Source organism: Rhinolophus sinicus, linkage group LG05 (assembly GCF_036562045.2).
Source record: "Rhinolophus sinicus isolate RSC01 linkage group LG05, ASM3656204v1, whole genome shotgun sequence".
Classification (NCBI taxonomy): Eukaryota; Metazoa; Chordata; class Mammalia; order Chiroptera; family Rhinolophidae; genus Rhinolophus; species Rhinolophus sinicus.
In genome coordinates this window covers 119032317-119054192 of record NC_133755.1, presented here as the reverse complement: position 1 = coordinate 119054192, position 21876 = coordinate 119032317, and the positions used below count along the sequence as shown (strand labels likewise).

Genomic DNA, 21876 nt, shown 5'->3' with positions numbered 1-21876 from the left:
TCACCTTTTCCAACCAGCTCTCCAACAGCCCTCCCCTGTGGCAGCACTCAGTTTGCTCTGTGTATCTATGAGTCTGTTTCAGTTTTGTTTGTTCATTTATTTTATTCTTTAGATTCCACATACAAATGAAATCATATGGTATTTGTCTTTCTCATTCTGACTTATTTCACTTAGCATAATACCCTCTAGGTCCATCCATGTTGTTGCAATTGTATGTATAGTGCAAGGTGGGTAACTAGACTAACTGTGGTGATGACTGCGTAAATTATATAAATATCTAACTACTATGCTGTACACCTGAAACCAATATAAAATAATATTGAATGCCAACTTTAGCTGAAAAAATATTTTTTAATATTTATATTTGTTAAAATATAATAAAAAATGCCAACTTCATTCATATTAATATTTTAATGGATCATCTAAAGAGGTATTAAAATATGGAGATAAATGGAATGAAGTTGCCTTAGTTTATAATTTCCATAGTTTGTATAATAGAAGTGATTATAGGGAAGCATCAGTGGCTTCCCTAAAGCCAGAGTTCAGTCATTAGCAGTTAAAGTCTGTACTTTGGGGAGGAATCTCCAGAGTAATTTGATTTAGTAAGTTGAGGGCCAGTATTTCCTACACCAGTGGTTCTCCCCATTGGGCAGTTCTGCTCCCTTCTCCTCCCCAAGACACATCTGGAGACATTTTTGGTTCTAACTACCAAATAGACAGCAATACAATAATAGTAGGGAAATTTAATACCCCACTTATATCAGTGAATGAATAGAGAAGATGGGGAGGGCTACTAGCATCCCGTGGGTAGGGATCAAAGATTTTGCTAATATACTGCAGTGCCCAAAACAGCTCCCAACAAAGAATTATTTCAAAATGTCAATAGTGTCCAGACTGAGCGAGACTGATCTAGTCATAGAAAAGGCAAAGGATGATGTATTACAGAAACATATACTTGAAACCTATATCATTTTAGTAACCATTGTCACCCCAATAAATTTAAATGAATGAATGAGTGAATGAATGAGAAAGAGAGAGAAAAAGGAGAGAGAAAAAGAGGAGAAAGGCAGGCAGGCAGGAAGGAAGGAAGGAAACAAAATTAACAAACCTTTATTTAGACTCACCAACAAAAAAGAGATAGGACTCAAATAAATAAAAATAAATGAAAGAGATATTACAACTGATACCATAGGAATACAAAGGATCATAAGAGACTATTATGAACAATTGCACGCCAACAAATAGAACAATCTAGAAGAAATGGATAAATTCCTAGAAATATACAACCTACCAAGATTGAATTAGATGAAATAGAAAACCTGAACAGACTGATTACTAGCAAAGAGATTGAATTAGTAATGAAAAATCCCCCAACTAACAAAAGTCCAGGGCCAAACGGCTTCACTGGTGAATTCTTATAAACATTCAAAGATGAATTAATATTAGTTTTTCTCAAACTCTTTCAAAAAATACAGGAGGGGGAAACTCTTCCAAACTCACTTTATAAGGCCAGCATTACCCTAATACCAAAACCAGATAAAGATGCCACAAAGAAAATTACACGCCATTATCTCTTATTAACATAGATGCAAAAAATCCTCAACAAAATATTAGCAAACTGAATTCAACAATACATTAAAAGTATCATACACCATTATCAAGTGGGATTTATTCCATGGATGTAAGGATGGTTCAACATCTGCATATCAGACAATGTGATACAGCACATTAAGAAAATGAAGGATAAAAATCTCAATAGGTGCAGAAAAAGTATTTGACAAAATTCAATATCTATTTATGATTTAAAAAAAAAAACTCAGCAAAGCAGGTAGAGAAGGCATGTACTTCAATACAGGTCATATAAGACAAGACCACAGCTAATATCGGACTCAATGGTGAAAAGCTGGAAGCATTTCCTCTAAGATCAGGAAAGCACAACGATAACCACTCTCCTCACTTTAATTCACCATAGTATTGGAAGACCTAGCAAGAGCAATTAGGTAAGAAAGAAATAAAGACCATCCAATTGGAAAGGAAAAAGTGAAACTTACAATTCGCAGATGACATGATATATATAGAAAACCCCAAAAACCCCCATCAAAATTGTTACAAGTAATAGACAAGTAAAGTTTGAGGCTACAAAATCAATACACAAAAATCTGTTGCATTTCTTTACACTGATAATGAACTGTCAGAGAAATTAAGAAAGCAATCCCATTTACAATTGCATCAAAAAGAATAAAATACCTAGAAATAAATTTAACCAAGGAGATGAAAGACCGGTATACAGACTATTAACGAAAGAAATTGAAGAACATACAAATAAATGGAAAGATATTCCATGCTCATGGATTGGAAGAATTAATATTGTTAAAATGTTCATACAACCGAAAGCAATATATACGGATTCAAAATTCCAGTGGCAATTTCACAGAAATAGAAAAGACAATCCTAAAATTGATATGGAACCACAAGACTCCAAGTAGCTAAAGCAATCTTGAGAAAGAAGAACAAAGCTGGAGACATCACATTCCTTGATTTCAAACTATGTTATAAAGCTTATAGTAATTAAAACAGGATGGTATTGGCATAAAAACAGACACATAGGTCAATAGAACATAATGGGGAGCCCAGAAGTAAACCCACACCTATATGGTCAATTAATGTATGACAAAAGAGCCAAGAATATACAATATGGAAAGAACAGTCTCTTCAGTAAATGGTGTTGGGAAAATTGGACAGCCAAATGCAAAAGAATGAAACTGGACTACTCTCTTACACCATACATAAAAATTAACTCAAAATGGATTAAAGATTTGAACATAAGACTTGAAACCACAAAACTCCTGAAGAAAATATAAGCAGTAATCTAACATAAGTCTTGACAATAATTTTTTAAATCTATTACCAGAAGAAAAAGCAACAAAAGCAAAAATAAACAAGTGGGACTACATCAAACTAATAAGCTTCTGCACAGCGAAGGAAATCCTCAACAAAATGAAAAGGCAACCTACCAAATGGGAGAAAATAATTAAAAACCATATATCTGATAAGGGGCTAATATCCAAAACATATAAAGAACTCCTACAACTCAGTAGCAAAAAAACAATAATCCAATTTACAATAGATCTGAATAGACAATTTCTCAAAGAAGACATACTAATTGCCAACAGATACATTAAAAAGATGATCAACATCGTTAATCATCAAGGAAATGCAAATAGAAAATGAGATATCACCTCATACCAGTTGGAATGGCTTTTATCAAAAAAAAAAAAAAAAAAAAAAAAACACTCAAAAAATAACAATCATTGGTTAGGATGTGGAGAAAAAGGAGCCCTTGTGAACTGTTAGTTGGAATATAAATTGATACGACCACTATGGAAAACAGTATAGAGGTTCCTCAAAAAATTATATAATTTTACTAACCAATGTCACCCCAATAAATTGAATTTAAAAAGAAAAAAAAACACAAACCAACCAAAAATGCCAGGAATGCAAGCTTTCCCAATCAAATAAATAAATAAATATGAGATGAGATACTTTAAAAAACATAGAAACAGAACTACTGTATGATCCACTAATCCTACTTCTGGGTATTTATCTGAAGAAAACACTAATGAAAAGATATATGCACCCCCATGTTCATTACAGCGTTATTTATATTAGTGAAGGTATGGAAACTGCCTAAGTGTCCGTTGATGGGTGAGTGGATAAAGAAAATGTTACATATACATTAATAATATACACAATGTAATATTATTTAGCCATAAAAAAGAATGAAACCTTGCCATTGTTATAAGATGGATGGACCTCGAGGGCATTATCCTAAGTGAAATAAATCAGAGGAAGCAAATGCTGTATGATCTGTCTTATATGTGCAATCTAGGGAAAAAAAAGAGTCCAAGGTCATAGAGAGAGAGAACAGATTGGTGGTTACAAGAGGTGGGTGATGGAGGTGGGAGAAATGGATGAACTGTTTTTTGAGGGGTTTTCTGTTTAAATAAATTGAATAAGTTTTTTTTTTATTAAAAATAAATTTAAAAAAATGAACATTGCCTGTACAGGAAACTTACTTGGCATAATTAACTATTTAAATTTAGTTGAAGCATTGTTTTGTTTTTTTCAGTGTTTTAGCTGCTGTTAACCATGGAGGAAACCTTTAAATTTTACACGTCAGTTTCTTAAGTTCTATATTTTGGTTCTAATATAATTCTGTACACCTGTGATATCTATATTAATAAAATCATTGTTTTATCATATTGATGGAAAACTACACAGAGCATATGCTCAAAGCGAGATTAATATACCAAGTTTGAGCTGTGGTTTTAACTAATTCTGTGATGCTCTTCAATTAAATTAAGAGAAGTTACATTTATTAAATTCCCACTAAGTAATGTCTTTTTCTTTTCTTTTTAATGCACAGCAAGTTGGCATTGATAAAGGTGACATTCCTGACCTCACACAGGTAAGTGATTCTCTGAGTGGAAGATTCAGTGTGCATGAAATTATTATTCCATAATTTGCCATAAAAGGTCTTACCTAGGCCATAGCCTTCTAAGCATTTAGTGTATTTTGAATTTAGGCCAACCAACTTTCTTAGCAATTATTTTCGCTTATTTTTTCTAGCTATTTGAATATATTTCTGGTGGTAATATGAAGATTTTTCTGTCCTTATGACAGTCTCTTCTTTAAAGGCAACTGAGCTTACTTGTTGAGCTCATCTTTTCATTCTTGAACTTGAGTCCAAAGGAAGCCTTGAATAATGTTAAAAAAGTGTTGTATCTATGAAGATGATTATTCGTAGGCATGATAATCAGAACATTTCAACTGTTCTTCCTATTTGTGCTTCTAGATTTCGTCATATTCTGAGGATGAAGGAGGGGTGTGAATTGTGTGAACTCTGACATAGTTCTACTACACTGATTCTTGTCTCCCCTTTGAAGTGGAGGAATTTCCATTATAAAAGAATCTTGTTTAAAAAGTAGTAGTGGTAGATGAGTGATTTTTCCGGGGGCCATCTAGTAAGCAAAAACAGTAGTGGGCTTCCTTAGCAATCCTTTTATTTGTCAAGAGGGTCCTAAGGTGAAAAATCAAGGTCATTCACATGTACAAAATTACTGTATGACCTTTTTCATAATTGGCAGGAACTATTTTTATTTAATCAGCTCTTCATTCTGTTGTGGTAAATTTCTATCCCAAACATTTCTTTCAACTAGACACAGTCGAGATAGTAGGAGAGATTATAGAGCCGTTTTATACACCAGTAATGAATATATAAGTTTTCTGTCTTTGTAAATAAAGAAATCATTGTAATAGAAGAAAAATGTCATAATGAACGATTATCCACTTCACTTTTTAATAACATCAAAATGTTTTTAACAATTTACGTTCTTTAATTCCTTAAAATGTTTCCATATTTAAAATAATGTTAACCTTAAATTTTTATTAAAAATTAGAGAAACCCAATGTAATTGGTCTCTGTTTGTATATCATTAAAATACCAATGAAATACCAAGAATTTTTCATAAACAAAATTCACAGAACAGTTCAGAATATGATGGCATTATATTTTTTACTTAAAAGTTAGAAGAGAGCTCCTAGAAGACAGAATATTAGTATAAAATATTTTTGCTAGTATGAGAAGATGATCAGATAACTATCTGAGTAAGATATTGGTATAATTTTGGATATGGCTAAAAAATTAAGTGTGCACAAAGTACTGTTAAAAATCTCTTTATAAAAAATTCTCTTTATTAAATATAGATTTTTGAATTTTATAGCACTAATAAAAAGCAAAGAGAATCGTTGTGTTTTCATTTTAAGTTTTGTAAAATAGCCCAAATAAATAATGCATGTTAACCTAGAAAGTTGGATATTAAAATACTTAGCTTAATGAATAGCTTTTAGAAATGCTAACTCATCTTTATTCAACTCTACAGACAGCTCACTGTAGAATAAAAGAAAAACTAGCTATATTGTTAGAGAGGCTCTCAGTTAATAAGAAAATAGGTCCTCATTTGTCTCAGTTTGGGCATAGTCTGAAGAGAGACAAGAAAATGTTTGAAAGAATACATACTACCTTTTTGTTTTTAAAGTTAGAAGATTATAGTATATCATGGAAAGAAGGATTCACATACTTGGGTTTAATTTTTAATGATACTATATATAATATTATAATTTATATAATCTCTTCTCTCAAGAAGTCCAGAGACAATATTTTATTTAGTGATATACATTGTGTATTATCACAATTTGGGGAATAGAGATCAAATCCTTAAGATAAAATCTTGTCCTGGGTCTAGGTAAAAGCTTTTTGTGGTAGAGATTCATTAGAATCTGTTATCTCATATCCTCTACTTTTGTTATGACCTTAAGAGCCACATAAACTTAATTATTAACATTTATTTTAAAATTACCTCCTCATTAAAAAAAAAAATCTGTAGTTCATTTCCTTAGCATATATTTATGTCTCAGTACAAGAGAATCGTGTGCCTCTGAAATTTCTTAATAAATTACCCAATTGTGGTTTCTGTTGAGATTATGAGCAACAGAACTAAACACTCCCTAATTCTTATTTAGAGCCCCTTCCACAGGTCTAACGGAGAACTGTAATTGAACTGAAGATTTAGACCCACTCTGACAGTATAGACAGGTCCAAAGTGGAATGTAAGCTGCTCTATGTAGGGTTAATCTTTTAGAGGGTGCTAGACCAGCATTAATCTGGAGGTGGGTCAGAAATGCCAGGTTGTGTGGACTCAGTTTAACACTTTTGAGATTAGGTTCTGCTCTCTGCCAAGTTTCTCTGTGGCCACGATGGCACTGAATCTAGCCATGGCAATGAACAAAACACCAAACATGGGAGATGATTAAAGAGGAGATGGAGACCAGAAGGGCTACCTATTGACTGGGAGTTAAGATATATTTTAGGTTAGAAAATGCACAATAAATACCAGTATGGACGTCTGTAGCCCTTTTTAAATTGTGCATATAATATCATCTTAGCTGCATTTAAATGATTTATGACTATCAGTGAAAAAATTTTAAAAACATTGAAAAGTGCTGTTAGGGGTAAGAAGTGAATATGATATCAGAACTGAAATATTTCTCCTCAGCACTTTCAATTGGTTTCTTAGATCTAATGATCAAAATTTTGAATGATTTTTTGGTTGCTTTTTTTTCCCATTTGGTTTTAATGATGCTTTAGAATCTAAAGCATCTGAATTGTAGATGAATGCATCCGTTTTGATTCTGGACTCAAAATTATCTATGAATTTGTTCTAAGAAAAGGACTTTCAAAATATTATTTCCTGTTTGGTGTGTGTGAGTGCACGATCCAAATTTAAAATTATCTCCGTTTATGAAAAACATCTTAGGTTTTGATGTCAGGAATTCTGGTTGATCTGAAAACTACTGGTAAAGAAAAGTCGCCTTTTAAAGACTGTACCACTGATGAATCGGTAACCATGATATATTGCTGTTATCCCTTAGCTTTCACAGGCTGACTCTTGCTCTTTGGGCTGGTGTTTCCAGCTGATTGGTCTATTGACTTTGGCATTTTTAAAAATAAGCAACTAAAGATACTGATAATTATACTTTGTTAATATTCAATTCCTTTTACAACAGCAGAGGCATTCTCAAAGCTTTTCCTTGGACATTTGAGACAGTATTTGTTTATTGCCTACTACTTACTGCCTAATACATTTGAAGAATTTATTTCTATTAGATTTCATAAGTCCTTATAAATAATATAAATGATGAAGAATTTTTAAGCCTCTAAGGTAAAATGCTCCAAATTTAATTTATGTGCAATGTATTACAAAATATCTTCCCTTAAAAACAGAACTCAATTTTGTAGTCCGTGTTCTTGATCAAATAACTATTGTGACTGTTGTGATTGTATTTTAATTTTTCCCCCCTTAAATTATTAAGAAATTGCAAAAAGAATGAAATTGCAAACTATCTTCCTGGTTCTGAGTTTTTGTTGTTGTTGTTTTTAGACAACTAAGAAACATTACAGAAGAAAATACTACCTCTTTTTTTTGTTATCCCATGTTGTTCTCTATTTTATTACCTATAAATAGCATTTTTGTAACAGGTTTAGCATAAAATCACATTTTTTTTTACATTGTGTTTAACATTCCGATGAACTAAGTCTTCTAACTAGAGAAAGGATCTACAGCTTGATAATATTTTTTCCTTATTGTGATATCAATGAAAAAAAGGGAAATATGAAAAGTTTGAAGTTATAGGCCCAGGCTCCTAGGTTCCATTAATATGACAATTATAATTATTATTATGATAATTAATATGAAAGTTTGTAGATATCAGATGTGAATTCACCTAAAAATTATGATAATCATTTTTATTTTCTTTTTAAGGTTACAGTGTACATTCTCTTTATTAAATGAGCAAATGTTTATAGTTGACCATTCTATAGAGCAAAATTTCTTTTATCTCTTAAAAATTCATTTTTTTATACTTGGAGACATACTTCTAATTGTAGTTTACTGGAATTTGTTGAGTAAATCCACTTTCACCTGAGTTACAGTTTAAACTTTTATTTTTATAACTTTCTAAACTTATTATATCCCCTTATAGTCCTTATTCGTTGTACACTATAGTCCATAACATTTTAGATAATGTTCATAGAGCTGTTTCTTTCTACCTTACCTTCATCACTTTGATCATATTAATATTTTGTTCACTTAGTAATTTATTTATACTTATAAATTTATGTTTGGTTCACTTAGTAATTTACACTTACAATAATCATATAATTACATATATAAAATCACATAATTGCTGTTACAGTTTATGGGTCTATTTGGGAAATTAAAATGAATGTTAAATAAATAAACCTAACTTTCAGAATTAAAAAGTTTAATACGAATTTTATTTTTGTCATTATAGGTACAATGTAAAATGTACAGTGATACGAATTTCCTTGAATTATGTGAGCTATTTCAACAGTTACATACTTTCAAGTCCTTCAAAATTAATTTCATATTAATACAAAGAACAATTGTCAAAATTCAATGTAACTATAAATGTAGTTAAATATTTCATTCATGCAATGCTATTTTTTGAATGCCTACGCTGCTGTTAAGGTCTAATTTAGGTTATAATGATTTGAGAAAGTTTAATTTAAATTTCTAATGCTTGAGGAATAGATGGGCTGGAATATTTATATGAACCTATTATTTCTCTTTCTAATATACAGTAAAATGCCATCACTTTATATTGCTTAAACTATAAAAACAGTCAGTTACTTTTTTATAAAAACAGTCATTTTTTAAATAAAACAGTTGAAATATATCAAATCTGCCAATACACAGTCAATTATAACATTACTATATTTGTTAAAGTAACTTTATTATATGTATAAATTAAATAGTTCAATGAGAAAATCTTGTTGTTTATTACTAAAGTTGTATTCTTCCTTCCAACTATCACTCACCCACCCCCCTTTTTAAAATATAGTAGCAATTTTCCGAGTATATCAGTCAAATGTGGATAAGTGAGATTTTACTGTATTTTCAAATTTCTGTAAGTTTGTATTTGGGCACTTATTTTGACTTATTTTTGACTTGGATACAAATACCTGTTCTTTTTTCACTGTGGTCTTATGGAAACGTATGGTGAACTTGACTAAATTGGGTTTACTGCATATAAATAATACCTTAGGAAAAGTTTATCCAATGTAATCTGTACACTGAAACCACGCTGTAACACTCTTTGTTATTCAGTGGAGTTAAGTTTATATAAGATGGGACTGTCTGAGATTCCATAGAATTTAAATATTTAAATACTAAGAGAACCTGGAATGAAATTATCTCACATGTGTATTGGGGTCCACCCACAGACTTCTGCCATACAAAGTTACAGTGATGTTCCAGTGTATTTACCTTGAAAGCAAGCAATACAGAAATTTATTTTTATTTTCTTATTGTAGGCTCCCAGCAGTCTTATGGAGACCCTTGAACAGCATCTAAATACGTTAGAAGGGAAGAAACCTGGAAACAAGTACGCATTAGTTGTATATTCTAAGTAAGATGAAAAATGCCAGTCGTTCTTTATACAATGAGATTTATCATGGTACAACTTATACTTACTACTACAGTTTTAGGGTATGTTTTATTGTAATTCTTCTGGGTTCCCTCAAAATCCCCCTCCTTCCCATTAACTTATAAAAGTGTGACTCTCATGTATAGGCTGTCTATCTACAAGCTAATGCAGCAAATTAATAGGTTCTACCTATGTTGACCGCACTTGCCCTTAGAAGGGATTCACAATACACAGAGAAAGAGTTGCTAATGTTTAAAAACTGGGGCTGTTATCATTGGGGATGAGTGAAAAAAACAACCAGAATTTCACAAACAGTCTTGAACACTGAGATGTTAACAAGCCCACAAGAATAGTTTTGTTATGTTGTTAAGCCCTCAATTATAGTGTTTTAGACTCAAGACTCTCACCCACTTGAACCATTAAGAATGGCATGCTGCTTACATTTTACTCAGAGATCTTTTAATAGAGAGAGTAGCAAACAAGCAGCAATAAATGCAGTTTTACTGGATTGTCATAACTTTGTGTTGTGCACTTACATTTATGAGTATTTTTCCTCATTGCATGCAAAAAAAAAAAAAAGGTCCAGGTTCCATTTCTTTTCTTCACTCTAGCAGGTGTCAAACTTGTGTATTTACGAGACCCAGTACTTTCCAGTCTTTGTTCCTTGCTCAAATGATAATTCTGCTATTCTTGGATGCCTACCCTCCTTGTTTCTGTCTGGGCTTATACATCCTGGGAGGGCCATCTCATGAAGCCTTCCTTAATCATGCCCTTTGTTTGGGCAATTTTTTCCCCACATATGTGGTTTAAATAGATTTTTCTGATTCTAAAGGTCAGGGAGTATTTTATGTTTCATTATCTCCACCTGAACACTGTGTAGCTCTGTCTATAGAGTCAGCTTGAAATGTCTTTGTGGGTTCATTTATTCCATGTAGATTGACAGTAGAAGTAGAGAAAACCTAAGAAGTGGTCATTGCAGGGTTGTAGGCTGATGGTGGATTTTAACTATGATATAACTTTCAAAATGCAACTTCTTTCTGCTTTCTTCCCTCTGGGCATTCGCCCAGAATCTAGATTCAAGTCTTGATGTTACTTTTTTGTTTCTCAGTTTATTAGCTAAGTGTTATTTCTATCATCTTTTCCAAATCAGTATACAAATTATTGCATGTTTTAAATTTTTCAGTGATAAGCCACAGTGTGTGTAGGAGTCTCAGGCAGTTATGGCAGAGCTATTTGGAGTGATGGATGGCAGGATTTCTCAGGGGCTCTAGTAAATTTGTTCCCACAGGCCACGTCTGCCCCAGCTTCAGTGAGGCTGTGGAAGATCGGAGTTTTGTGGATAGGTTGATGTCAGCTAGGAAGACATGAGAGTATATTAAGTCACAGTAGAAGGCACCCACTTCCAGTTACTGCTGGAGCCACCTTGTAGGGTATCTGGGAAGCCAAGTGAGTGAGCTGCGTAGGTTTAAAGCAAAAGGAGGCAGGAAGCCTGAGAAATATCCCTGCTCCTGCGGCAGAAGAACCTCTTTAGCTAAGGAAATACAGCGCATATCCCCAAGACTTAGAGCCTCTCCCTTGGGCGATGCAGGATGCGCATCAGTGAAAAGTCACCTTCTCTGCACTTTCTCCCCTTCAGGGTCTCCCACACCCTGCACAGATCCACGCTTTTCCCTTGTTAAATCTCCCAGGGCTGCAGTCACGGGAGAAGCGGCCTTCTGGAGTGGATTTCATTAGCCCTTACTTCTAGTCCAAATTCGCCCCCTTGTGGCTGCTGCAAACTATTTTTGGAAGATTCAGCTATGTATAGTTACATTTCTAAGAGCAGTGAAATAAAAACTTCTGTTTTTAGTTACCTTTGCTAAGCATACATTTTCTCTCTCTTTTAAAATCAATTTATGCTTGTCAGATTTCTTTTCTGAGTTGGCTGAGACCACATATGAACTTGTCTTTTGCTTATTCCCTATTTTTAAAGTAAATGAACTGTAGTAGTTAACTGTTTTCTTCTTTGTATGTTTGTGCTTACCTGGGAACTTAAGTGAAGGGTGAGTACTGTACTGAGTGACTTTTTTGCATTTAGTTATTGCTAAAAATGCAAAAAACACTCTTAAGAGCCCACATGTGGTATTTAGAACATTTTAAACTGATTTCTGTCAATTTTACACACCTGTGTTTTTTCACTGTACTTTTATTTGTCTCCCAAGGTGACTAGCATAAATGGTTTTACTTTATTTTGGTCTTCTTACATCAAGACTAACAATCTCTCGTAGGTATAGATACATATTTCTTTCAGATTTTAAAAATCAAAGGTTTTTTCATTTGTTTCCTAAACAGAAGATTTTTTTCATGTCACATGGCAGAAGTGCCCAAAGATAATTTTATAAAGAAAATGAGTTACTTAAACTTGTTTTCTTTATCTTCCACTAGAAGTATAAAGTTATTCTACCCTCTAAGTCAAGTAAATGGATAAAACAAAGCCTTTTCAAATGTCTACTATAAAAAAATATGTATGCTCTTTATATTTATCGCCTTATATCCACTGATATTTGTTTTTGAAATTTTATGAAGTATTGTATGATACACTTTTGTATATTGTCTCTTTCTATGATTCCACAGAACAAAAGAGAGAAATTGATTTTATTTTACATGTGGGTTTACGAAGCGTTGAGGGTATAGAAAATGCAAGATAATTCTATTGTAATTGAAATTATTTGGATGACAGATTTTTCACACCTGTGTTTTGGTTTTTGTTTGTTTTCCTAGCCAGCATTTATAACCAGAACTATGTAGGGGTTATTGTTGTGAATAAGAAATTTCACAAAATTTCCTCTTTTGATAGCTTACTATTAACAACTTGGAAGTAAACCTTGGCATTTGCTGTGTCCATTGTAAAAACCCACATACTTGTTTGTAGCATTTTACAGAATTTAGGGTAGAGTACTATATGGTTATTGATTCACTTCTAAAATTATATTCATGTTTTATTTAATTTCCCAACATGGTTTCACTGTGTACTAGATTTCTCCAGCTGAAATATTTAAAATAAATATTGATCTTTAATAAATGTCATTATCAGTATATAAAATATTGTAGTATTTTCTTTTATAAAGGAGAAATAACCAATGACTGGTAGGGTAGAGCACTAACCCAGGTATAGGTAAAAGGAAGCAATTTATGTATTGTTTAAGAGAGGAACAAAGGTGCTAGGCTCATCTGTATTTCCATCAGGGCAGGCTGGAATGTGAAATGAGCACAGGCTTCAAGCATCAGACTTGGACAGGAGTCTTAAATCCACCATTAAAGAATAATGAGACTTTGGCAAGTTGTTTACCTCTCAGTTTAATGCAATATTTTGATAGGCTATTCTATTCAAGATAGAATCCCTTCACAATGGTTCTCACCTTTTTGATAAAATCTTGGTAAAAGGCTGGATCTGATCCATGGGAACAGAGGCACACATCCTGATAATTTAGTTTCATGCAAAATAATATTTAAGACTTTTGGTTAATTTATTTTTTTATATAAAGAGTACATGAATTATTGTCATTTAAAATTCAGATAATACAGAGATATAGGTATTTCAGTACCTACACAATACCAGGAGCTCTGTAAAGTGCTGGGGGGTATGAAACATTGAGATGGGTTCCCTCACTTCAAACAACTTAGCATCTACTGGAGAAGCCAGAAACTTGAACAGAGAATTAAGATACAGTGCAGTAAGTGGCATGATAGTTTGACATAGACAGTAGGTGATTTTCATGTCCGCTTAATCCATGGGTTAATTACAAGTGTCATTTAGTAAATAGTTGTTCATGTAGGAGCTTGGCAACTGATGTGCCAGTTTTGATATTTTATACTTAGATTTGAACATCATGTTCTTTAATAACAGGTAGAGCAGGTCTGTCATTTTTACTATATTTTTATTCTTGCTATGGAGGATAGAATATGTCAGAAATTTTTATGTATTAGTTTGGAAATATGTCAAAAAGTTCTTGGTTATCCTCACTTCTTTTTTGTAATAGTATTTCTCATTGTGTCAGTACCACTGAGAATTGGTTTTGAAAATTGCTTGAGAGGTAAACAAGTTAATTTCAATTTTTTCATTCTTAGGAAGTGACCATGCCAAATGGCTTCTAATTTTTCTTTGCCATTATTTTGTTGGATTTTTATTTAGATTTAACTCCCTTCCTTTGCCACATATATAAAGGAAAAAAGGTAGGAGTGGAGAAATTATTAGTCAAAAACTCATTGGGGAATTTTCAACCTTATGCTGTAGTAGGTTTTTAGGTGCCTGAGGACTTTTTGTAGATACAGAGAACACTGTGGTTTCATTTGTTTCAGTAAACTCTTTGAAATGAATAATATAGATAAATGTATATTATTTTCTTCATAGGATATGCTACTCTTAAGGTAACATTTAGCCAAACTACACATGACTGAATTAAGTGTTACCCTTCTGCTTCTACCTTCATTATATGTCAGAAATCTCTGTGCCCTTACTTTATGTTATTTATGTTCATTTTAAGTAAAAACTAAATTGAAACAAAATGGCAGACATGTTACGAGTATTTAAAATGAAGTTGAATGTAAAAGTATTAAGCGGGCATATAATAACTGCTAGATTTCTTTTGCTACATCAATAAAACAAAAATTCATGATGTTGTATAGAATTTCAGTTACTAAATCTCTGCTAATTTTGTTCTGCTACTGCTACATGTGGTATTTTCTCTGTGATAAGTAGTAAGCCATCCCTGCCATTCTGTAGGACCCTGACAGTAGGCTTCTTATTGAAATACATTTTTTATTCATTTTGTTTGATTATTAATTTTTCCTCAACTCAGGTTAGTAACATGTAAGCTGTTTAGGCAGTTATTTCTAAAGCACTTTGCTGGAAATGATGGGCACTAATCACTGCTACTCATAATCTAACTAAAAAAAATGTGTACTTCTTCCTAATTTTCCTTCACTCCGTTAGAAACAAGCATTGAAGTCACTGTTCTTTTTCAAGCTCCCTCTAGTTCTAACAAGATAATAGGAATGTTTTTCATAAATTTCATTACAGCCATAAAAGAACAGACAAGGTTCAGGAGTGTGAACATGGACACTGAGACACGTTTCAGGCACAGGGCTCATAGGGATTTTTTTATTATGATGATTCTGGTGTTCCTTTTATGCAACACAAATAGGATTAAATGAATCACAATGTACTTTGACCTAATGAGTTTTCTAACTTTTGAAAATAATAAACCAGAGGGCTTTTCTTTTTTAATTCTATAAAATATTTTCCCAAATCTTGGCAAAATGTTTAAAATTCCAATTGGGACAGTGTATTTTTGATGGACATAAGCAATAATGATCAACTCGAAGAATTGAATTACTAAAGACATAGAAAAGAATTTTAAATGTAAGAATTTCTAGTACTAGAAATTAAGTGGATGGAAAATATTAGAAGAGGATGTCATAATTGAGTAAAAGATAAAAAGTATTTTTTAAAAAACAGTGTGTCCATTACTAAAAAATTTATATTTAAACAAGTTAATGTTTGACCAAGTGATATTATCAAATTTAAATGTTTCTGTAAATGTACCTGAGTACATTCAGTTTTAATTTTTTTGTTGCCTTTTAGATCTGGTGCTCCCTCTCCTTTAAGTAAGGTAAGTTTGTTCTTTTGTTTTAACCATTTTAACCATTTTTGAGTGTACAGGTCAGTGGCATTAAGAGCATTCACATTGTTGTACTACATCCTATCATCCATTTTCAGAACTTTTTTATCTTCCAAAACTGAAATTCTGTACTCTTTAAACACTGTGTCTCCATTTCCCTTTTCCCAGTCTTTGGCAGCCACCATTTTACTTTGTCTCTATGACGTTGAGTACTTTAGGTACCTCATAAGTAGAATCATCCAGTATTTGTCCTTTTGTGACTGCCCTGTTTTTCTTAGCATATCTTTAAGGTTCATCTATGTTGCAGCATATGCCAGATTTCCCTTCCTTTTTAAGGCTGAATAATAGTCCATTTTATGCATGAACATTTTGTTCACCCATTTATCTGTTAATGAATACTTGGGTCGCTTCCACCTTTTGGCTATTGTAAACAATGCTGCCATGAACATGGGTGTACAAGTATCTGTCCAAGTCCCTGCTTTCAATTGTTTTGAGTATGTACCCAGAAGGGGAATTGCTGGATCATACAGTAATTTTACTTTTAATTTTTTGATGAAAATTAAAGTAAGTTTATATATTCTTTATATTTTTGAAGTCCAATGTAATATAACAGTTTACTTAGTCCTCTATTTGGACTTAAATTTTTTTTTAAGTAGAAGAAAATTTCATACATTTCTATTACAACTGAAAACATATCAGTATAACATTTTACTAGTTACGAAACACTTTTCACATGCCTGTATCACAGCCCTATGAGATAGGTAAGGCATATAATATGCATGTTTTAATGCTAGAGTAGCCAATTGCAGTTGGGTATCTTTCCACAAGCATGCCTTTTACACAGTATACTTTAATAAATTTAATAACCCCTTCACCTCCCTGTCTCTTTTTTAGCATGTTGAAGGACAGGATTAGGGTTATCAGTGACAAGAGCATTTACTTCTGTAGGTCTGTGGTTCATATTTGCCATTGTATTTTTCAGGCAAAAAAAAAAAAAGTGATGTTTTCTTTCCTCTTTGACAAATTTCCATTATATAATTGCTGTCATTACAGACATGAAGGATGTCATCATGGTTGCACTGGTGGGTCCCAGACACCATATTCTGTGCCAGTGCCTGGCTGGCTACCTAAGACTCCTTAGGGAAGCTAGAACAAACAATCAAATAAAACAAACAGTGGTGATTCTGATACAAAGCGAAATTTAAAAATCATTATGTCTATGTGAAAAATTCCAATATATGACTGTTGAGAAGAGTGTGGTAAAATTATGACATCCTTTGGGATGGTCTGTTTCTGCATTTTGGCCAAATGGAATTTTACTGACTTTTTATAATGGATTATTTTGGTTCTGTTTCCTAGCTCTCTCATCTCTTCAGAAATTGCTGTTACAAGGCAGATTTTAATGGGCCTTTGAAGACCTTCGTTTCTGTATTTATGTTTGTAGATTCATTGCTGTCATTAAGTTCTTGGTGGTATTTCATACACCTTTTTAAGCTCATTTACCTGTGTTTCTTTAAAAAAAAATTTCTTTTGGAGGAATTTTCAGTGTCCTCAGTGAATGACATGCAAATTAATTTTAGTTAGCCCTTTCCATTCCATTGATAATCTTTCACATTCCATTTGGAAAATTTGAATTTTGAGTGAAGAGAGGATAATAATGTTTTCTGAGTAACAGCCGTAGTGCTTATACCTTTGTTTTTCTTGAAGGGCTGAATATTTGACATTTGTGTATCTATTGAATTTTGACTTCTTAATTAGTTATATTAGTTATATTCTTGCACAAACAGGCATTGGACAGATACTAGTTACGTCTAGAAATTTCTATAAATTTCTCATCTCCTCAGTCCTTTTGCTTAAAATATTCTGTTGAAATGTCCTTTAAGTTTGGTCTATTTAAAGTCAGATGTCCAGTTACAGCTATATCTAGGAGCCCTTGCTTGGTCTTGGTCTTCGTGTACTTTACTTGCTGTTATATCTCCTTTCCACTTACAGAACTAAGTATCAGTAGACTGTTTTGAGATGTTCCCTTAATCTTTCTCTTGTGACTATGTGGAGAATTAAATATACAAAATAAAAGACAGTAGAATTGGCATAACAAGAATTTTAATTTATAAATATGTTAAGCTGACTGTTAAGTCCTCTTCTTAAAAATAAACCAGTCCAGGACAATACATGTTAGTTTTTATTTCACTTTTTTAGTTTGATCTCGGTCATATCGGTGATGAGATAGTCATGATATCCTCAAGCTATCAGTGACTTGAATCTTTTTTGTGAATTATTCTCTGCCATCTGTGAACTATTTTGTAAGTTAGATTTCTAGATTTTTTAAAGGCACCTGAGAAGACTTAACATGAAATCTGTTTAGGATGTGAAGGAAAGTGGATGGCCTTGATTTTATAACTATTGCAGCTGGTAATTTAAAAATTTTTTGGCAGTTAGGAAAATCATTCCCACCTATTTTATGTCCAGGAAATACATTTAGCTTTGTTTTTAAATACATGAATAGAAGTCTTTGCAATGTTAAGCCAAATCTTTTTATCATTTTATACAAATTACATTTAACTTTTAAAATTTTAAAGATGTTTTGTCCACTATTGATTATTTATTACAATTTTTTATTTCAAATTTTCTTGAGTGTTTTCTCCCAATATGAGTTACCAAACAATTAATGTGAATGTCATAGGTCTGCAAAGTGAAAGTCCTGTTGTTCTGTGTCTTGTGGATTCGTATTTGACTAGAGTGTGTTGTGCATCTTCACTTTCAGTCTTCTCCAGCCACAACTGTTACATCTCCTAGTTCTACACCAGCTAAAACTATTGACACATCCCCACCGGTTGATTTATTTGCAACTGCATCTGCGGCTGTCCCAGTCAGGTTAGTTAACGAGTATGCAGTGAATTGTTTATTAATATTTTGATGAAATTTTTGTTTTGCTTTTATGTACTGAACCCAAATTATTTCAGACAAGTGAAAGCTAGTCCTAACACGGCATATTTTTTTAAATTATTTTTAGGCACACAAATAAGTTATTTTGTACCTTTTACAGTTACTTAGGCCTGTACCTCTCAAAGTGTTAGAAAGACCTAAGTTGTGATCACCTTGTTGCTGACGCATTTGGAAAAGGAAGTGGAAAAATGATGCACACACTTCAAGTTCTGAAATTTGCTGATGTGGAAAATGTTTTCTAAAGTAGTTTTTTCTTATGGGAAATTAAAAGGGTGTCTTAAAGTGCTTTTTAAAAAAGCTCACAGTTGGAGATGAATTAGCTGGTGCATCTGAGGGACTCAAAACTCTGGTGGTGGGAAGAGACTGCCGTGGTATCCCTAATCAGTTTTTAAAGCACGTACGGGTAAGGAATGAGAGAGGTGGGGATGACTGAATTCTGTGAAATCTCAGGGCTCCCTAAAATGAAGCCCCAGCTTATGGGAGCTTCCTCAAATAATAATTTTAGGTCAACTCTTTGTTTGACTCTTTTGCCTTGAAAGGATTCTAACCTCATTTTAGAGTATCTGTGACTCTGATTATGAATGTCCTATATTTTGAGACTTAAATTTTGAACTGACCAATAAATCCAACTAATGTGCCCATGTTAGCTACTTGTATTACCCTCTACTTGCTTAGTTCTGCTTTTTATATCCTCATGCTTGGTAAAACCAAGTCCTTTCTGCCTCTATACTAAACCGCTTCTTATAAAAGCTTTCATTTGGGTCTTAATAAATGTTTCCCTATCCTGGCACTTATACCAGTTGTGTTTATGAAATGGACATCAAAACTAGGCAAGTTTCAGGGGTTTTGAAACTTTTTAAAGCATCATAATCCTTTCTTCAAAAGAATATTAGTTGAAAATCTAATATGTGAAAAAGATAGAGATGGAACTACTGTTTACAAAGAGAGGTGGGGACCCCGGGACCCTGATGGCTTGGTCCCTGATCTGGTAACCTTTAGGCCAGTGCTCCTTAAACCTGAATGTACATGTGAAACACCTGGGGTCATGTTAAAATAAAGTTGTGATATAGTAGATATGGGATAAGCCTGAGATGTTGCATTTCTAACAAGGTTTCAGGATGCTACTATTTTGGGAGCGACACTTTGAATAGCAAAGCTCTAGGCTCCTCCTTAGAACTTCTACAGATGAAGGGGTATTGAAAAACATAGCCTCAAGTGAATAAGAATAAAAAATATAGAAGTATTTTTAGATGAACCCTCTTAACAGGCTAACTTGATATATTGTAGTTTATTTAGAGAAAAGTTACATTAGTAATTATTCATTTTAGTATCTTTGGCTTATAAATTATTTTTCTTCTAAAGACAAGAAATTTTCCATACAAAAAAAGAAATACTTAGAAAATAGAGAAAAGGAAAAAAAATTACCCATAATTTTATTACTCTAATATCTTTACTATTTCGAGTATGTTTCCTTTGTCACAGTCTTCATAATCAGCATTTCATAACATGTTTAAGAAAATTCCACCTTACTTTGAAGCATGTAGGTTCTCCCTTTTAATTTCTGCTCTATGACTTGGTGAGTGACCCATTGTTTGAAATATGTTTTAACTGTTATTGTCTATAGAGCAAGAGTTGGCAAACTTTGACCCAGCACTCAAATCTAGCCCACTGTCTAATTTTGTAAATAATATTTTATTGGAACAAAGGCACATTTCTTTGTTTATGCACTATGTCTCATTCTACAATGGCAGAGTCAAGTAGTGATAGAGATCATCGTGCACAGAAACCTAAATACTTAGCATCTAGCCCTTTACAAAAGTAGTTTGCCAGCCCTTCATAGAAGGACATATGCTATACTGCTATATTTTCCCAAAATATTGTCCTCTTATTTGACTTAAAATATACAAAATCTTTGATGTTTTTTGCATGAGTCTTTATTTAACAATATATTTACATTATAAAATGTCAAAATCTGATTTTAAAATTATATTTTCCTTTCAGCACTTCTAAACCATCTAGTGATCTCCTGGACCTCCAACCAGACTTTTCCTCTGGAGGGGCGGCAGCAGCTGCAGCACCAGCACCACCACCCCCTTCTGGAGGAGCCACCACATGGGGAGGTGAGTGAAATCAGACAGGAATGCCATTTTTCTCTTCAGGGGTTTTTATTCAGGCTATATAATTGTTACACTTACCTTCTGAGGATCCAAAATGGTGCTAAAAACTTTGGAGAGAAAATGCTCAGAATGGCATATATTGATTGAAATATATGGACAAAAGAGAGAGACAGAGACAGAAGAAGTACCTATTATACAGTAATAAAGTACCTGTAAACGTTCAAGTAGTCATATAGTTGTTTTTTCATATGTTAGAATAAAGGCATTCTTTTCTTGCTATTCTAAAATTCTGATTATTTTTGGTAGTTGTTCTCTAAAGTTCAGGCTTTAGAGAAGTAGGTATTCCTGCAAATTTATGAAATTACTCAAAGGCAGCATTTCTAGTTTGGTTTGTTCAGATATAGCCACCTTCATGGATTCCTTTAGACCTGAATTGGTTTTATTGACGTTGTATTTGACGTAATGCAGTTGAAATCTGGGATAGATTCTTCTTTGTGCCAGGAAAGATCCAAACTAAACTGATTGAGAGGACTGACACCTAAGTGCTTCATTCCCATTTTATCCTTATATTTCAGGGGGGAAAAAAAAGGTCTTATAAGTATTTTATTTAAAAAGCATATATAATGCTAATATAAAAATTAATTACTGCATAATTCTCAAAGGTGCACAGAGTTGGTTTTAATACCTTGCCCGACTGCATCAAACTATGAAAATAAATTTTTTTTAAGTTTAAAACTGACTCACTATAGAAACAATACAGATAAAGTGACATAAGCAATATGGTGGAATAGGAGGTGCTCCATCTCATCTCCCCACAGCAACAATAATTTGACAACCTTCCATGGACAAAAGTACCTTTGTAGGAGCATTGACATCCAGGTAGGAGGCTGCAAAACCTCAGTGAAGCCCAAGACTGAGGAGGGTTGTTTTGAGAAGGCTAGCCTACACCTGTGGACCCTGAAATGAGCTGTGATTCAGCTCCAGCCCATTTCATTCAGGGTCTAGGAGCAGTCCTGCCTGCCCAGGGATCCAGTGGGATAAACATTGGTCTGTGCCACCAGAGGCAGTCCCACTGACCTTTGTCC

The 21876-nt window shown here is 33.1% G+C and overlaps 1 protein-coding gene across 10 annotated transcripts in view; it reads left to right on the top strand.

The window, feature by feature from the left end:
• Positions 1-21876, top strand: part of SNAP91 (synaptosome associated protein 91) — a 131198-nt gene that overhangs the window by 54710 nt on the left and 54612 nt on the right. For all 10 annotated transcript variants that reach the window (XM_074333249.1, XM_074333256.1, XM_074333253.1 and 7 more), the window contains exons 9-13: positions 4427-4468; positions 9956-10026; positions 15692-15719; positions 18493-18602; positions 20676-20794. In XM_074333249.1, coding sequence (XP_074189350.1) covers positions 4427-4468; positions 9956-10026; positions 15692-15719; positions 18493-18602; positions 20676-20794 — 370 coding nt within the window. The remainder of the gene's footprint in view (positions 1-4426; positions 4469-9955; positions 10027-15691; positions 15720-18492; positions 18603-20675; positions 20795-21876) is intronic.